This window comes from Pleurodeles waltl, chromosome 1_1 (genome assembly GCF_031143425.1).
Source record: "Pleurodeles waltl isolate 20211129_DDA chromosome 1_1, aPleWal1.hap1.20221129, whole genome shotgun sequence".
Lineage (NCBI taxonomy): Eukaryota > Metazoa > Chordata > Amphibia > Caudata > Salamandridae > Pleurodeles > Pleurodeles waltl.
Genome location: NC_090436.1, coordinates 859,217,064 through 859,235,467, shown reverse-complemented (window position 1 = coordinate 859,235,467; position 18,404 = coordinate 859,217,064). Strand labels below are relative to the sequence as shown.

Below are 18,404 nucleotides of genomic sequence, written 5' to 3'. Positions count from 1 at the left end.
CCCCTTCCGAGGTCACAAAAGGTGGACTGAGGGTGACAAGGGGCCACAGAAAAGCCCATGGACCTGGCCAAAGCCAGACTGTCCTTAAAGTGCTCGAGTCGAATCCATCTCGTATACGTAGACAGGAGACATCAAAGGGCATGTCCATCAGAGGAGATTGAACGTCCCCTGAAAAACCAGTCATACTGAACTAGGCATGGCACCTCCAGGCCACTGTCAATGAAACAGCTCTGCCCAATAAGCCGATCATGTCAAGTCCACGTGTAGTGAACTTTGCTGCATCCCTTCTGTCGGTCTGAGAGCACGGCCCAAGCCCCCTTCGGAACCGTTGATTGCACCTGTGCAAACATGTCCCATAAAACGTAGGAGTAGTGGCTCAAAAGGCATACACTGTTCATGGACCACAATGCGAGGCTAGTGGAAGAAAACATCTTACCCAAAGTGTCCAGCCTCTTGTATTCCCTGTTCAGGGAGGAGGGGGTGGACAGGAAATGCACCAGGATTCACATGGGACAGAGGCTTAGACCACCAAGCTCTCTGGGGAAGGGTGATGAGTGAGCAAGTCTTGGGCCCCTGGAGTGGAACAGTGGTGATGGGCAATCATTCTATTCACAGGAACGTCTGTGTAGTTACCAGTACGACGTCAGTGAGGGCCTCGTTGAATGCGAGTAATGGTTCGAAAGGGGAGATATGCAGCTGCAGCACCTCTGTCAAGACAGTCTAGACTGTCACAGAAGGCAAGCTAAGGTCCAGGACCTCTGCCACCCTCCGCACCACCATCGCAAAGGAAGCTCCCACGCCCATAGCCATGATAGGGGAGAAAGCATACCAGTGTCTAGAGAAGTATCCAGTCCGCTGACCTCACCCAGTTTCTAACTTCAGTCCATGTTAGGGCTTCCTTCATAGTGCTGGTATTTGTCAGGGTCCAGCGACCCATCCCAATCCCCCACTCCTAGACCATACGAATAGGGTTCAGGCTCTGGCCCGGAAGGCATGGCTGCAGATGGCGCTGGATATAATCTTGAGCAAAGCCCCTCCGGCAGCACATCAGAGTCAGGGATTAGAATGGGGTCAGCGCCACAAGCAGCGTCTGGACCGGAGTTTCGGTAAGGACAAAGTGGTACAACTGGCTGGTGCTAGTACAGATTCAGAAACGGATCCTCAGGCCCTACTGGAGCCAGGGCTGGAGCCACTGGTGTAGAATCAGAGGGGACTCCTGCAGACCCCTGAAGGGATCAGGCAGCACCAAAATTAGGTGCATGGCCACACAGATTCTTTAAGTTGGGCGGGGATCGCTCCCGGAAAATCAGGAAGGTGTGGAGAAAGCCACAGTGCAGGCTCTACTGCGGAGCCTGGCCTCAAAAGCAGACTCTCCTGCGTCTCGTTGGTCAACGGACACTCTGACAACTTCTTCTTCTTGTGGCAGCACTTTAGTGGCCCGACGACTTGGAGTGCTCTGAAGATCTTGGACTCTGCGACTGCTCCCGGGACCATCCTCTCGATCGGGACCTCGATTGTCGCGGCATAGCATGCCGGGCCGCCAGGAGCTTGAGGGATCTCTCCCTCACGGCCTTCAGGTTCAACATGCGGCAATCTAAACAGGTGTTGGGGTCATGGTCGTGCTCAAGGCATCCAAGGCATACAAGCTGCAGGTCCATCACTGACATTAGTTGATGACAGGCAGCACAAGGATTAAAGCTGGCCTTCTTTGATGACATTCCTACCATACCAGGAGGACAAGTTCAAAAAGAACACGACAAAACATTGAAAACAAATGAGCCAAAAACTGACTAGGGGTAGCTTTTGTCCAGATCTGCGCTGGCTGTTGCGGAAAGAAAAGAACTGACGTTAGTGCACCTGGATGGTGCCTATATAGGCACCATAAGCATCAGTTTCGACACAGAAGACGCCAAGTGGGGCCGAACTATGCCTCCTACCAAAGCACAGGGGTACTACTCAAGAAAAATCTTCTGGATCCAGTATGACAGGAAAAATTCAAAGGTAAGGAATCTGCGGCCAGAAGTTTCTATCGGATATTACATGGCCAATACCTACCCTCACCAGAGGGCACGGGTATAACAAGTTTACCAATTTCAGATACTCCAGTCCTGTACTTATCTACCTGAGTACTTCCAGGAGATATGGCTAACTTGAAGCCTCCACCTCTAGAAAAGCCACCAGATGTGTAAAGCCTTCCGTGGGGGTTCTTGCTCAGGATATGAAACTACCATCTCAAATTAAGAAATGCGTTTCTGCCAGGTATAGAATCATTTTTGTCTGTGTGGATTTTGTCCTTTACCACTAACTGAAATCTGTTGGCTAAAGTTTTGCCTAGGGTTTTATAATCCAGACGTAAAAGTGATAGAGGGCGGTAGGAACTGACATCTAGGGAGTACTCCCCCTGCTAGGGTACGACCGCTATCACCCCTGTCTTCATCGACTAAGTGAGCAACCCTCTTGTGTTGAGGCAGGGTAAGAGCTGGTGGATTCAACTGAGCCATGCTGTTGGGGGACAGATAGGCTAGAAGAACAGACAGATTTGGGAAAGTATTTTGGTGGGAATAGGGAGTTGGTGGTGGGCACTTCTATTAGGAAGGGTTAGTGGGGGGTATAAGACTATGTGCTGGTATGGAGAGGACAAAACGCATAGTAGTCATTAAAGTGTTGTCGTCCGAGGCCTGGATCATGATGTTGAAATGGTTTTAGATGGAGATCATGGCTTCCATGTTGAGTTTTGCAGAAAATGTAATGAAAAACTGACCATAAAAACATTTAGTTAAGCGTGAGACAAAGGTAGTCAAGGATGAACTCTCTCCAACCAGAAGAGTCTTTGGAGGAAAATAGAAGAACAGTCTCCAAGCAATAGTTTCTCATAGAGAAATACTGGTCCGATATAAGTTTCAGGGAGATCCTACAGTATGCTGTGGTCAAGGTTTTTGGGAGCATTTTGGATAGACTAAGCATGCAAGTTATTATAAGGGAGTTCCATGTTCTTCTGTTCATAGAATAGGTAGTATTTCATAATTGAGCTGATCACCCCCATTAATATGCTTTCTTATGTGCAGTAGTAAAGGTGTTGCATTTGCTTCTTTACATTTGTGCGAAACTAGTTGTTTGAAGGACTCATGTGCTCTATTGGTCTCATCTGGGAAGTAGGGCATGAAATGATAGGAAATATTCAACTAGTCCACAAGGGGAAGGTCTCACAGATTAGACTGATATAGCCATGTATGGTTTCAGTGGTTTGCTGACGAGGCTTTTTCCTTTGATATATTGGCTATATTACTGGTGAAGATATCCACACTTTTCACTTGTAATGATACGGGCAGCTCTCTATTCACATACGTTTTAAACAAGCAGACCAGGATTATTCAGATCATCAAATATTCACTCTGATTAAGACAGTACTTTAAGTAGTTCTACATTTTCTGTGATATGAGGGTATGGAGGTTGGGATTTAGGGCCGGATTACAAATTCGGCGGACAGGATGATCCATCTGCCGAACTTCCAACGGGGAAGTTGCCGCCTTACTGGTGACCTCCCAGCAAGGCCCATAACAACTTTCTGCTGGGCTGACCATCAACCAAGCACGAAAGTGGCAGCAGCATTGTCGCCGGCTTGTAATTGAGCCGGCCGCAATGCAGCTGCCTGCACAGCAGACAGTGAGCATTGTGAGGGTGCTGGGCAGGGGGACCCCTGCACTGCCTATGCCAAGTGCATAGGCAGTTCAGGCACCCCCTTGCACCTGTTCTCCACCAGCCTTTTCCTGGCAGTGAAACGGCCAGGAAAAGGCTGGCACACAACCAAGTCGTAATCAGCAAGGCCCTGGTTGATTGCACCATGCACCCGTTGTCAGTTCGTTAGGATCCCAGCGGAACCCTGACAGTCAAGACCACCAGGGTCATGACGTGGCAGTCAAACTGCCACAGCAGTTTAACAGCCACCGCGAGTGTCCGAGAACCGCCACACAGTCTTTTATTAACTTTGTTAGAGGAAGTTGCCATATTAGGCCCTCATCCATTTTATTTGATGGCCTCGGGCCTTATTGTTAGTCCCTCTACCATTTTTAATAAAGGGCTTCACTGTTTAAGCACTTTTTCTGTTTCTCACCAAGAGATGGCTGCCTGTGTTGAGGGAGGTTCTCTTAATGAGTGAAAGGTGACTGCCAGATTCTAGGCCCTGGTTGAGAAAAGCCTATAAACAGCAGTTTAAGTAAGTGGGTGGGGTGCTTTGGCTCTTGAAAGGCACCGTTGTGTGATGAGCACTGAAGTTCTTGTGCATAGGCTCTGACTGGGGTGATTCATCTAAGAGACAGAGTCCGTATGTGAAGGGTAGCCATCAAGTTTGTGAGCCTGAGAGGGAAATTTTCCCTGAGGTTGCACTTTAACTCAAATGGTCTGGACTCTCTCCTTAGATGTTCAAATCACTGTGGCCTCTGTCATAGCCTATAGAGGGAGATGTAAGGGGGTATGTTTAAACTGGTGGGGGAGGAGGGGATTCTGTTCCTCTGGGGCTACAGATGCTCTCACCTCCTAGGCAGGAGTACCTTCGATATGTGAATGCTGGGCTCCCCACAGGATGGCTTCATTGTTAGGGTGTGAATGGCTGCCTTTAAATCCAAGTCGGGAGGCTCCCAAAATGAAGAGGAGTGCTACGATGTTGTAGAGTGCCACAGTCATTCAGACAGTCATCCTTTAATTTCAGCAAACCTATAGATACCAGCATGTCAAGATGTAGTCTGTGGTGTGGGGAGATCGCTGGACGGCTGGTCCCTAGCATGGGTGATCTTTTTGAGCACTACCTTCACATGTGACCAGAGGGCCAGTTAGTAGAGAAGCTGGGTTCAATCTGGAATCAGTCCTCACAAGATACGAACTGCAAGTTTCTACATTGCTTTGGTGCTATGTTTTCTGATGGATGGCTAGACAAAATGGGGATATCCATTACATTAACATCCCCCAGCCTCAGGAGCTCGCTCGATAGCATCCACTTCCACAGCCATCTCATATCCAGATACTAGAGGCTTCACCTCGCATGAGTCATGGGCCCTCCCATTAAACTAGAAAGGTAACAAGCATTAAACATTTTGCACATTGTATATATCTGTATCTCATACGTACAAACACACACAAAGCTCTTATTTCTATATTAAGTAAATCAACAATACTGAATGATAAATGACCGGATGTCCTGTTAACGGATGTTCCCTCACAGTGAAAGAAATTTCCACCATCAGAACTTGATTAGTGTTTGAACGTTTCATTGCTGTTCTCGAGGTATGTCCAAGTGTAACTGAGAGGATTTGCTTTCCATAGACAATTTACTAGTGAGGCCAATACATTTTTTCTTACAAAACAATGAAAGATTAGCAAACACAAAAAGCACTGTGTAATACTTTGGAATGTTACTGCAGCATGAAATTCATGGTAGACGCAATCCAAGCACGATTAGAGAAGTATAGTTCACAAGGGGCATTCCTTGATGTGGCTTTGCCATTTCTCCACGAGGCCACTTTTTCATAAAGTAATGCTGGCATCATTCATTGATAAGGCGTCCTAGGTTCATTTGCCTTCAGGAAGGCCTTCTCTGCATTGACCAATGAGCCACGTCCTACATTGTACCTCAGACACTCATTTCAGTTATCAAGGGCATGCTATCTCCGAGGATGCACTCCATTCTTCCACTGTCCTTGGTGGCACTCATTCTTATTAATCTAGGAGACACAACTATTTCCAGTACAAATAGTGCATTTACTAAGAAAACATTTCCTTATTAACCAAGAGGATACTCTGCTATATAGCAAGAATACTATTTGTACGGCAAGTAGACATTGCCCCATTTACAAGGCAGTGACAAGTAAATATTCCCCTCACCTACTGAGGAGACTTCCCATTTGCTCAAGAGTAACTACCCCCCCCCCCCCATTTACCACGGAGGCGCCCCTTCCTTTTGCCAAGTGGCTACTACTTTTATTACCCAGGGAGTACAGCTTCTCCCACACCTTTTTATCTCACTCTTGCAGGTTCTTTATTAATCCCCGTTTTCTCCCTTTGTTACTGTTTTTGCATTTTTCTCCTTCATTCTCCCTTTTTGTGCCTTTCTCTCTCTTTTTCTGGGTCGTTTTCTGATGATGAATAATAAGGTACTGTTCCCAAATAAGAGTGCAATCTGAAACAACACTCCTGGTAGAGTTTGTGTATACTCGCACATGGGCTTTCCTGCGAGCCTGCACTCACTGGATATCACCTGCGCAGGTCTCAAGTCATTCGTAAGAGTGGAGGCGCCACTGTCTCGTACCATGACAACATTTGAAGGAACCCCTCCCAAAGACTGAACAACAAAGGGCCTCTTTACCTTCTCTTTGATATGCTGGTAACTGATGAATGAGCGCTAAAGCTTTCCTCGGATGTTAGGAGCCCTCTGAAGTGCCTCAAAGAGCGCCGACTCCTCCCTTTCCATTGGCTAAGCACAGGGACATATTAAGGCTTCAAACGTCCCCACTAATGAGGATTTTGCAGCGGACCCTTCAAAAGGTTAGCCATAATCGAATCTAATTGTGCCATTTATCAGGCACATCAAACGCACCCTCCCCACCTTTTCACCCCCCTGCCCCACTTTCCATGCGGTAAGGAGGCCAAATCCAGCTGTTACACACTGCCACCAGAATTATGAGGCAATAGAGAAACAAATTATGCATCAAGGTTGAGTAAGTTAAGCAGCAGCTAGAGGCAAGTTCTTTTGAAGCATTACCTCACTACTTTCACGTGTTAACATACTAATATCATAGATTGGGTCACTTGCAATAAATCCACAATTATGTGGGGAACGTCGCACAATAGAATCAGATAATTCTCATGCAGCCGTGCATACAACCTCTTTTTCGGCACCACAGGATTGTTCAAGATCATTTGAAATCTGATTATATAAAGTATGATCCTGCATCGCGCCACAAGCGTCTACAATAGCTGCCAACTAGCCCTAGATCACCAAAAGACTTTGAGCTAATGATGTGCAGCCGACAAATCATTGCATTCTGGGACTTGTAGTTGCATTTTTAATCGCAAATCGGGCTAAAAAAAAAAAAAAAAAATATATATTTCACAGGCTTCCCTGGACCAAGCACAAGTAGTTCACCCAGCCTAGGTTTTTATCTTTGTATTTTGGTACTTGGAGTCATATTTATTCAATTATAAATGCAGGACCTCATATTTCAGAATAATGAAAATCTAAGAGTTTAAAACTTTGGTGAAAGCTACATTTCACCCACTCGTGTTTTGGGGCTTACTATGCATGCCTCATGCCCATGACACAATGTCAATCAGACTGAGTAGCGCAGGCTGCCAGCTGTGATTCGGGGTGGGGAGGGTGCAAAGTTCTTCAGCTACCAGGTGAGACTCTGTAAACGGTCTGTGCGAGTAGGAAACATTTTTTTATATTATAAAATATGTTGTGTTTGTTTGATTAATATTGTTGATCACACTGGTGAGGTCTCAGACCTCTAACTGTTTTAAACCAAATTATTTTGACATTAATAAAAATGGTACTGACATTCGTTCTTAACATTAATTTATAGGGTTACTAAAAGACCCCCATGTCACCAGGGTTGTAGTGCTTCACTCTTGAGTTTTAGTTTAACAACATAAGGGAGTTGTAGTTTTTGTTCTGTCCATTTTGGTCGGACTAACGATGTGGAAACAATTACCTGTAACAATAAAGGAATGGACTGAATAACTATGTTCTTTATGACATAGTACTTTGGTAACCTTACTTATGTAGAAGTAATGGCAAAATTAACATATATACACATGTGCTGTGGGGGGGGGGGGGGGGGGGGGGGGGAGGGGCTGGATACCGAGTTTGGGTTTTCTTTGGGGATAGGGGCAAAACACGGCAAATATATTTGAGTGGTGGAGAGTAGGACCTCTGGTATGTTTGTATAGTGGTGGAAAGAGTTTCAATAAACAGATGGTTCAATGTCACCAGGAACCTATGTTTACAGTCCTCTCCCTTTTAGGTGTAAACTTACTGCATTGTTGTAGATGCATCATTGGTTCACTTAGACACAGTGAAATTGAGTAACAAAGCTGTCGGTTGTTAGAGTAAAGCCCAGGGCTGCAAACTTGAGTGTTTGTACAAGACGTGCTAGTGTATTTAAAGGTTTAGACAATTGTGCAAACATGCAAAATAAGCATCTTCTGTGCTACAAAATTTTGTTTGCTACTCAATTTGCCATCTCATGCCATAATATCCAGATGGAACTGAACATGTCCCAAATGCAAGACCTACTGAATTTGCCAATGCTCGTTTGGAACAGTTCTTGTCAATGAGTCGTTGATATGCTTCTATTATATAGACACCACAGTGTAAGTTAACTATGTCCCCTTCCTTCCCGCTGGCTTTATTACTACGTTTGGTGTGTTGCAGAGGTAGGTAAGTTCGGTTTTGGATGGTATAATCGTAATAGTTGGGATGAACATTTCTTCAGTTTATCTCTCTCTCACATTTTTTCGAGATCGTTGATAACTGTTTGGATTAGATCTATGCTGTTACCAGGTGATAACGGTCCAAAAAAAGTTGATTTGAGTTTCAAGTTGCTAGTGGCAGTCCAAGATGTTGAGATTCCCAATGCGTAAGTGTTTGCTAGGATCCTCGGATTGCATTTTTCCACTGTCGAGCTCACCCGGTTGCCTTCACATAGATCTGTAATGTCTTCAAGCTCTCGGACTGTAAAAGTCACTGGTAGGTAACGGATACTTGTATTCATATCTGGTGGACCGTTATGGAAAAAGGCATTTAATTCCAATATTCGTACAAATTTGAAGGTATCAATTTTTGTTTGGACTACATCTGAGTAGGCTGTTGGACTGAAAGATAGCCCTTTAATGAGAATTTTCGTTTAAGTTTGAGAAAGGTTAGAGTTTAAAAGATTGAGAATTAGTTCTTTCTGGTTTCTTGGTCCATGTGCTACTCTCTTACATTATCTTGTGGTCACCACTGTTGTCACTTGTTGACTTACACCGCCTCTATGTTGTCCTTGTATCTGGAGGGAATGTTACCACTAGGTAGTGTCTTGAAGTTTCTTCTAAAATACCTACTCCAAATGTTTGTTGTCAATAATTCTACATATGTTCCTGCTGGATAGGTATCTGAAGCCAATGCAATTTCTGATCTGGGCTCCTGTTGAGCTGTAGTCTGTTTACTTTAGGTTGTCATATTTTTGTGCCTGGTACACCCTGCCTAGTTGATAGTATAATGGGTCACTCTATTTCGAGTTCATAGATTTTGTTATACCCACTATACTCCCCACCCCAAATTAGCTGCTTCTATACGAATGCTAATTTCATCCACTCCTGCTTTTTTCATATTTTTTCTGAGCTATAAGCTGTGGAATCATATTGTTGGAAACCCATGTGGGCAGCTGACATTCTTTGGTCACTTAATAGAGGAAACTGCTCGCTTTAGACAAAAGGTAGTGTCTAGCCAATTAATATTTGTGAAACACTATCTGGCTAGGCATGTGGTTGCTGATTTTATTGATTGTATTACAACATTATGCCTTGTGATGACTTGATATCTACATTTAGTGTTGTATCAACCTTCCTGTATCATATAAGCTCATTTATACTTTCTGCGAAGCTTAATATTATTTTTGCATTACACTTTATCAAAGTGGCAATCTTACTGAAAATATTAACTTGTGATATTAACTGCTGTCTTATACAGTGCTACGTTTTGCTAAGAAGTCTGATGGTGAACATTGAATGAAAGATTATTAACACTACTGAAGAAGCCTGCTATTTGTGAATGTGTTCATGGTAAGACATGGCAATTCAGACCAAGCAATGTGACTGTATTTCATGCAGTAGTTTTTAAAGTCCGTGCTTATAAAGGTAACACTAGAATGATTGCTAGAGGGCACCTTTTATTGATGTTCCCGCTTGTATTCTGTTACCAGGAAGACCGGATGACACAGAGCACGCACAAGAGCTACATGATTAGACTAAAGGAGTCACTTACCTTTTCATTTGTGCACCTCGCGTTGAAGGACTCGAGCTGCGTCATATGGAGATTGTGAATTTCTTCAATCTGCCCCTTCTGTTTTGCCAGTTTATCCTCAAATTCGTTCTTTTTAATTTCAACTGCACCTCGTTCGGCAGCCGCCCGTCTCATTCGTCCCTCCAGCTCCATGACCCGGCTCTGAAATAAGGGTAGTGAACAAGTTCCAGCAGGGAATAATGCCCGACTAACGCAGGGCTCACACAAAATGTACAGCAAACCTAGCGAGGCAAGAGGTTCTGATACTGCAGCGATTTCAGATCAGTGTATACAGAATAGATATCTGGCAACGGATTACACACCAAGTGGAAATTTAGACTCTGGAATTCGTTGACATGCACATGCAAATCATTCAAAATGATGTCTCATGCGCTGCAAGCCTTTACATGCAACAAGTAAACTTGTATCAAGCTTACAGCCATGTGGGATTTATGAAAATTGGCGCAATATGTGGAGATTTTACACCACAAAGACGCATTAAGAAGCAGTGCGACAGCAGGTTTCACGATCTCTTTTCTGGGGCTCCTAGTGGTGAAATTCACTCCCAGAAAAGTTGCTTCTGCATAATTCGTTATATATTAGAGAAGAATGATTTGGTTAATTTCAGTAAAAAGACCGAAACTGCGATTCTGATCTAACACATCTCATTGTCAAAATGCAAAGTAGCTTCAATCAATATAATTCATACCTTTGTAAAAAAAAGAAATACGTTATTTAAATCCCAATGATCCTACTAGCTTTATGGTCTCTTGCACAAAGAAAACCTGTTTTTGTATTTGCTAAGTTCTGGAAAACACCCCTTTCTTTCGCCTTTTAACAGCCTCCGTTTGCATGTGTTTAGTCTCCACTCTCTCACACTCTCCCCCTCTCTCTCTCCCTCTGCTCTCTTCCTCTGTGTAATGTCAAACTACCTCCTCACACTCAAATACTCCATTCACTGCCTCTGCCCCCAACGTTGCTGTGCTTTCTCTTTTAACCGCCTCTGCTTCCCTCTTTGTCACCTACCCATCACCTTGCTTTTTCCACTCACAAGTGCCTACCGACTACCTCAGTTGTGTTTATCAGCCCACAACTGTGTACGCCTTAGACAAGGGCTACTCTAAGTATGGGGGTGGGAGCAGGGGGCGAATACGGCCCCTGCCTTTAATATGCATCCCTCTGTTGAACAGCAGCATTAGGCTGCTGTTAACTTGACAGACCACGCACATTCAGAAAGCTGTTAAATGCTCAAGCATTTATTTACACCTTCACTAAAGTAAAAGTAAAGAAGCAGAAATGCCCTGCACAATTTACCTTTAGGAACATCTTCATTATTTAAGACATTTCACACTAATCATGTAAAAATAGAAGAAACTCTTCAACATTCAAAAACTGTATTTCATTAGCATGCTGAAGCGTTTCACCTTAGCACATTAGGCCAAATCACTGTATTGAGAGGCATTTATTGGAAGTGATAATAGTTAAGCATTGGCTTGGAAACATTCATGCAACTCAGTCTTGACAATAATACCCTTAGTGAACCAAGAGGCAAGTCATTTGTCAGGTGTACTCTGTGTGGCCTAGGTTATTATAAATGGAATAACAATATCGTTTATTAATTCAAACACAAGGAAAGGCTTTGTAAAGCACATCTCCTGACCTCATGTATTTCAAAGTGCTCTTGTATGTGGTAATGAAGACAAGCATTGGCAAAGAAATTAGGTCTCGCCTACGGAATTGTATTTTAGCCAGATTTTGAACCAGTGTGGCTGCTGTTCAGCCTGGCTAAAAGTTAGTGGGGTGAGTTAGTATGGGTTAGATTGGAGTGGGGCAGACAGGGGTAAAGTGGAATAGGGTAGATTGAGGGTAGAGTGGAGTGGGGTAGATTGGTGTAAAGCAAAGGGGGGGGCAGTAGGGTAGAATGTAGTGGGGTTGCGGAACATGAAGTGTGGTAGATTGTAGCAGGGGAGTTGGGTAGATGAGCATGGTAGATTGGTTGGAGTGAGGTAGACTGGGGTGGGCTGGAGTGGGGAAGATTGGAGTGGGATAGATTGGGGTGGAGTGGATTTGAGTGGAGTGGGGTAAATTGGAGTGAGGTAGATTGGAGTCAAGTCGAGTGGGGTAGATTTGGGTGGAGTGGGATAGACTGGGGTGGTGTGGGGGTAGAGTGGAGTAGATTAGGGTGAACTGTAGCCAAGTGAAATGGGGTGGGGGGGTAAACTGGTGGGAGGTTGATAGGAGTAGAGGGGGTAGGCTGGAGTGGAGTAGATTGGGTGGAGCTGAGTGGGGTAGATAAGAGTGGAGTAGACTGGGGTAGATTGTAGCAGAGTGGGGTGAGTTAGACTGGTGAGGAGTGGGATAGATTGGAGTGGGGAAAGTAGTGTGGAGTTGAGGGGCATAAGAGTGGAGTGGTGTGTTGTGTCAGAGTGGCATAGAACGGAGGTACGTGGAGTCGAGTGCTGTGGTGTGTGTGACAGAATTGAAGGGTTGAGGCACGCAGAGTGTAGTGGCATGTCGTAGAGTGTCACAGAATGGGGTGGCAGAGCCAGAGTTGAATGGAGTGGTGTAGTGTGGAGTATAAATGGTGTGGTAGAGCACTACCATTACAGAGACACATTTCAATTGTAATGACCATTACATTTGCACTGAAATACGTTTTTTACTGTACACAAACAATAGGGAGTGCAAATGTCATCACCTAGTGTCCTGATGTATTTTTATCGTATTCAAATATTTGTTTACACCACACTTCAGATTTACAAAGAAAATGTGCTTCATTTGTACTAATTCTGATATAGTCTGAAAAATCAGCACAGTTCATTTTTGTTGTGTGCCAAGGAAAAAAAAAGACAAGGTTTGGACAACAGGAGGGACAAACTCAAGCTGGACAGCCTAAAGCAAATAAAGCCACCAAACAAAGCCAGAAAATGTGAATTACAGATCACAAAGCCAATGGTAAGCAATGGGCAGAGTACAATCCTAGGTCAGTTTTCTGAATATTCCCAAGAGGTCTTTAGCAAACAAGACAGCGCATCTATGAACCCAACAAGTTTCTGTAATGCAATGGGTCTTGCATTTCTAGAGTTAGATCGATTAGAATTGTAAATTTATAACTGGACTTTTCTTGCCACATAACTTGGTCAACCCTGCCTCATAATTTCAGTTTTCCCTGCCATATAATTTCAGTGGCCCAGCATTTAATTAAAGCACTTCCATTTACCTTTTTCCTCTATCTTAAAACATATACAATTATTATATAAACCTTATAAATAAACTTTTGGCATTAAAGTGCATTGCTCAAAACAAAAATCATTTGGGACGGATTCGAGGGTGAAAGGAAAGAGGGAGCCAGGAGTAAAGATGGAGAAGACAAGTGGCATAGTAACAGTGTCATGGGCCCCGGATTAAGAAAGGAAAATGATTGACTGCAATTCCACTAGGAAAATACAGCAGTAATTAGAGTTGAGTGAGGTCGGTAGGTCTCAGGGCCCCGGCGCCACTGCACCTGCTGCTCCATTGATAACTAGGCCTCAGGAGAGAAAGCGGATGGGGCAGAAAACAGAAGCGAAAAGAATACGACAGACAAAAGGAAGAAATAGAAGGGGGTCGCACAAAAAATAAAAGAAAGAAGGAAAAGAAAGAACGAGAAAATGAAAACACAACTAACAAAAGAAATAGAGCAAACATATGAGGCAAAAGAAAAAAGGGACGGAAACTAGCAGACGAAAGATAAAGAAGAATATAGAATGAAAGAAGTTTGAAAAGAAAGAGCAAAATGAACATTAGAGAAAAAAAAGAGATGATGAGAGAAACAAGCAGTGAAAAACCCAGGGCATGTATATACTGACATTTCCCACAGACACAGAATGGGAAAACCACTGACACTTCACAAGTAACTTGTGGCTTCCACATACAGACAGGAAAAAGAGGGATTTAGAGCAAAAGTTGACTTGACAGATAAAGTTAAGAAAAACACCAAAGGAAAAAAAAGGGAGAAAGATCTTTAAAAAAAAAAAAAAAAAAAAAAAAAACAAGTGATAAAACGTCTACTGAGTCAAAGGAAAGATCACAAATAGACAAAGAATGAAGGGAAGAGAAAAAAGTAGTGAAAGAATGAACATCTGATGTAAAAAAGGGGAACAAAACAAGGAAAGAAATACGTTTTTTGCAAGTTTAAAAAAAGCAAGAGAAACCGGGAAATACAAAAAAGGGAGCGGAGTAGAAATAAACAGTTGAAAGAGAGTGAAACTGTTGACGTATGGATTTTAAGAGCTGGAAAGAAAAAAGTGGGGGAGAAAGAAAACACTGAGCGTAAACAGAGTAAAGGAAATAACGGAGTGAGACAGGTGAAACAGACCCTCCCAAATACAGATGGCAGCTAAGAATAGATTTAATTGGCTCCCCCACGTCCTCAAACAGAAGTCGGTGTGGAACAGCAGGGGCACTGCAGGACAGCAGGAGGTGCATTAGCAACGTTGTGTGTGAACCCCAGTACAGCAATATTGGGCTGCTTCGGATCAGGAGTGGGGGATTAGACAGAGCTGTGTCCTGGCCCAGTGATGGAATAACAGAAAGGTAGTGGGTCAGAAATGAGAAACAGAGCGCCATGTAATTCCTGGTATTGGAATAATGGGGAGCTGTAGGTTAGGGTTGAAGTGCACTGACAGTATGTGGGCTGCAGTACTGGAATAGTAACAAGCACACAAGGTCAGAAGTGAGGTATGTTAATGAAGCTATGTGTGGAGCCTAATATTGGCGTTCTAGTTTTGCCAAGTGTTGGCTTGGAGGTGCCCCGGTAAAGCTGCAAGTGGGGTCCAGTATGTCATGGCATTGCCTCTGAGCCACAAAAGGGAAGAGTCCTGAAGGGTGTGTGTGTGAGCCTTAGTACTGAGAAGAAATGTGTGCTGAATGTTAGAATTGATGTATTCTGGGGGAGCTGTGGAGGTTCCCATCAACAGTGGTGTTGAATTTTAGACCTGAGGTGCACTGGCTGAGCTGTGTTTTGCTCTTTTGGGTCCAGTTTTGGCTTGGCAGTGGGACTGAATATTAGAATGGAGCTGCTGTAATCGAACTGTAAATGAGCGGGGTCCCAGTATAGCAAATGAAGTGACCGCGCCAGGGTAGAAATGAGGTGCACTGATGGAGCTGTGCCTGAGGTCCCAGTACTGGAACAGCAGTGTGTACTGACTGTAAGGACTGAGGTACTCTGGCGAACAGCGTGTGTAGGGTTCCTGGCACTGGCATGGCTGAGGGCTTGGAGTGTGTGACCTGCGGTGCACTGATGGAGCTGCGTCCGAGGTCCCAGTACTGGAGCAGCAGTGTGTACTGACTGCCAGAACTGAGGTGCTCTGGCAGACAGCGTGTGGGGTTCCTGGCAAAGCTGAGGGCTTAGAGTGTGTGAACTGTGGTGCACTGATGGAGCTGCGCCCAAGGTCCCAGAACTTGAGCAGCAGAGTGTACTGACTGCAAGAACTAAGGTGCTCTGACAGACAGTGTGTGTGGTATTCCTGGCCTTGGCACAGCTGAGGGCTTGGAGTGTGTGAACTGCAGTGCACTGATGGAGCTGGCAGTGGGATCTCAGTACGGACCAGAAGTGGGTACTGGAGCCCTTGCAGAGCTGGATGCCTAGGCTATAAGCAATTACAAGAGATCCTCTCCGCCCTGGCTCTCAGGACACAGGCAGGCACCTTTGGTAAAGAAAATCCAAGCCACGGAAGGGTGGGAGCCAAGCCAGGCAGCCGAGAGAGGGTGCAGAGAGCCCACAAAGACCAAATAGGATGAATATAGCATCCAGATTTATAGCCTTGTTTACAGATAAGCTCAGAGGAAGAATGTTCTGCAAATGAAAAGGGAAGCTTCCCTGGGCAGGAAACAAAGTAACAAAAATGAACACTGCCGACCAGATAAAAAGGACAAAGCATTAATTATACAGTAGTTGGTCCCCACTCCTACACAGAAGAAGGCAGGACAGAGAGGCATGAGTCACCACTAGCAAGCAAGGATTTTCAAATGACACTGAAACTAATAAATGAAATAACTGGAAGCCCACAGAAGAAGTATAATTAAAAGTATACAAGAGGTCGTACGCAAACACTTGACCTAAAAAGGAGTCTAAGTGAAATAAAACAATTGTTTAGTATCACATAATTTGGTCAAGTGGAGGAGTCAGGATTAAGCCAAGGTTTTGTGGTTTCACAGTTTGCAATTCAGGCACTAATTGGGTATCTTTTTCCGTTTTATGTCAATATTTTATTCTTTGACTTTAATTCTTGGTGCATGATATGTTAGAGCATGCCACAGACTATACTTATTGGCCCCTGACAAAAAGTTTACACGTACCCATACTTTAGACTATATTCAAAGTCCATTGTTAGAGCTATTTAGCAGCATTTTCAGAGACAAAATGTTAACTGTAGAAAAGTTGGTGATTGTGGAATTCTGCCTGCCATAAACCAAAGTTTACTGCTGCTAACCTCAGTTTTATTCATCTACCCTCCTTGCCACTTCTATGAACCTTTTCTTCAACCATGTCTTATATTGCTTTAATACAAAACAATTCTTTAGCTCACACAAGACCTATGACACTCTTTCACCACTCCCCTCCAGCAATGAGGCAAAATCATCCCCATACACAGCCTATAATTCTCTCTCAAAACCCCTCCCTTACCAAATCTCACATTATACAGAGATTCTACTCACAACCAATACCAGCCCCTTCTCCTCAACATGCACAGCAAACCAGTCCTTCACGCTCAAATCCAACACCTCGAGTCAGTACCAAAATACCAGACAGTCCTACACGACAAAAACAAATTCACATACAAACTTTGTCTGAACAAAATCTCACACACTCAAAAAACACCCAACTGTCCCAACACACCTACATGCATCCACTCTTTTCTGAATGCTAACATACATAACACATTTACACCCATCTCTACATCACTCTACATGCAACAAATAAAGAAATCACTCAGCTCACAAACACACAACACTCACATGTCTATCATCCATTGCTGAATTCAGAGCCATAAAACATTACCCGCCTGCTCCACAACCACCCCTAACCCATACACCTACCTTGAACATACACAAAAGCAAGCAACACTACAATACTCTTCATAACCCTGCTTCACCTCACTGATCACCAAGTCTATCTCCCAGACAATTCTACAGCCAAAACCCTCAATTTCAACAACAGTCACTACCAAACATACATGCAGACCAACAGAATGCCTTAGCCTTTTAAATAGAGGTCAATAGAAAACAAAAACAAGCACCAGCCAGGCCAGCAGGGTAAAACTAAAGTAGGTCTTCCTAAACACTAACACACATTTGCAATGTAATGGGTCTCGCATTTGCTCGAGTTAGAGCTAATAGCGCTGAAAATTCCTAACTGGACTTTTCTTGCCACATACATTGAAAATGAAAAAAAATAAGACAGCTGACATAAGCGAGCTGATTCAAAGCACCACAGCCGTCATGGGCATGAGCGCGAAGGAGACACACAAAAGGAAAAACAAGTTTGCTGGCAGTCAAACGTATTGGCGAAAGTGCAATTATCCATATAAAAGGGTCAGTCTCCAAGACGGTAACAAAACCGCCCAAGGAGGGACAAACAAAAATATTTGCCGGTGATAAATGATTTTTGAAAGGCAAGCCCATGAACAAGTGAAAGTGATGGGCGTGAGGTGGGCGTGGTTAAAAGCCCACATAGATACCAAGATGTCGGAAAAGCAGAGCTTGTGCGCTGCTATGCTCAACCTAAAAATCAATTTACTGCAAACACCAGATACAATCTGATCGTCATTCCTAACATATTTTTCCATTCCATGCTCCCTACACGCTGTACCAGCAGCTGAAGCAAAAGTATGGCATGCAGACTTCAAGAAGGTCTGGGTCACCAGAAACTATAGTCATTTATGTATGTTTATGGTCAAAGGATCAAATAATGGCTGCATCCAGATACAGAGGCAGGATTTCTAACATGGGCTTTGTGGAAAATTCTCATTTTCTGCATAGTCACTCTACATGTTTTGCCTTTTGCTGGACTGTATATTGTTGCTAGTGTCAGAACTGTGCATTTTTACACTGCAAACCAATGGTAAGGTGCCTTTGCTGTCCCTTCAAGCACGGTTAAATTGGCATATTCCTAATTGGTATATGTAAATTTACCTACAACTGCCAAATATATAGTGCATAATTAAAGTTAAATGTCACTGGTAGACTGCAGCACCTTTTGTGACATCCACAACAGGGACAGTATAAACATGGCTTCAGGCCTTCCATTGTAGCCCAACTGTAAACCCTACAATTTGACCTGTAAAAATAAGCCCTCTTAACAGGTCAAAATCTCCTTTTTGAATAT

General features: G+C 43.8%; 1 protein-coding gene across 5 annotated transcripts in view; it reads right to left on the bottom strand.

Moving 5' to 3' along the window:
* Window positions 1-18,404, bottom strand: part of GOLM1 (golgi membrane protein 1) — a 271,355-nt gene that overhangs the window by 176,148 nt on the left and 76,803 nt on the right. For 3 of the 5 annotated variants that reach the window (XM_069229402.1, XM_069229418.1, XM_069229410.1), the window contains one exon: window positions 10,019-10,198. The exons of the other annotated variants lie outside the window; for them this stretch is intronic. In XM_069229402.1, the coding sequence (XP_069085503.1) occupies window positions 10,019-10,198 (180 nt within the window). The remainder of the gene's footprint in view (window positions 1-10,018; window positions 10,199-18,404) is intronic. 5 annotated transcript variants of the gene reach the window in all.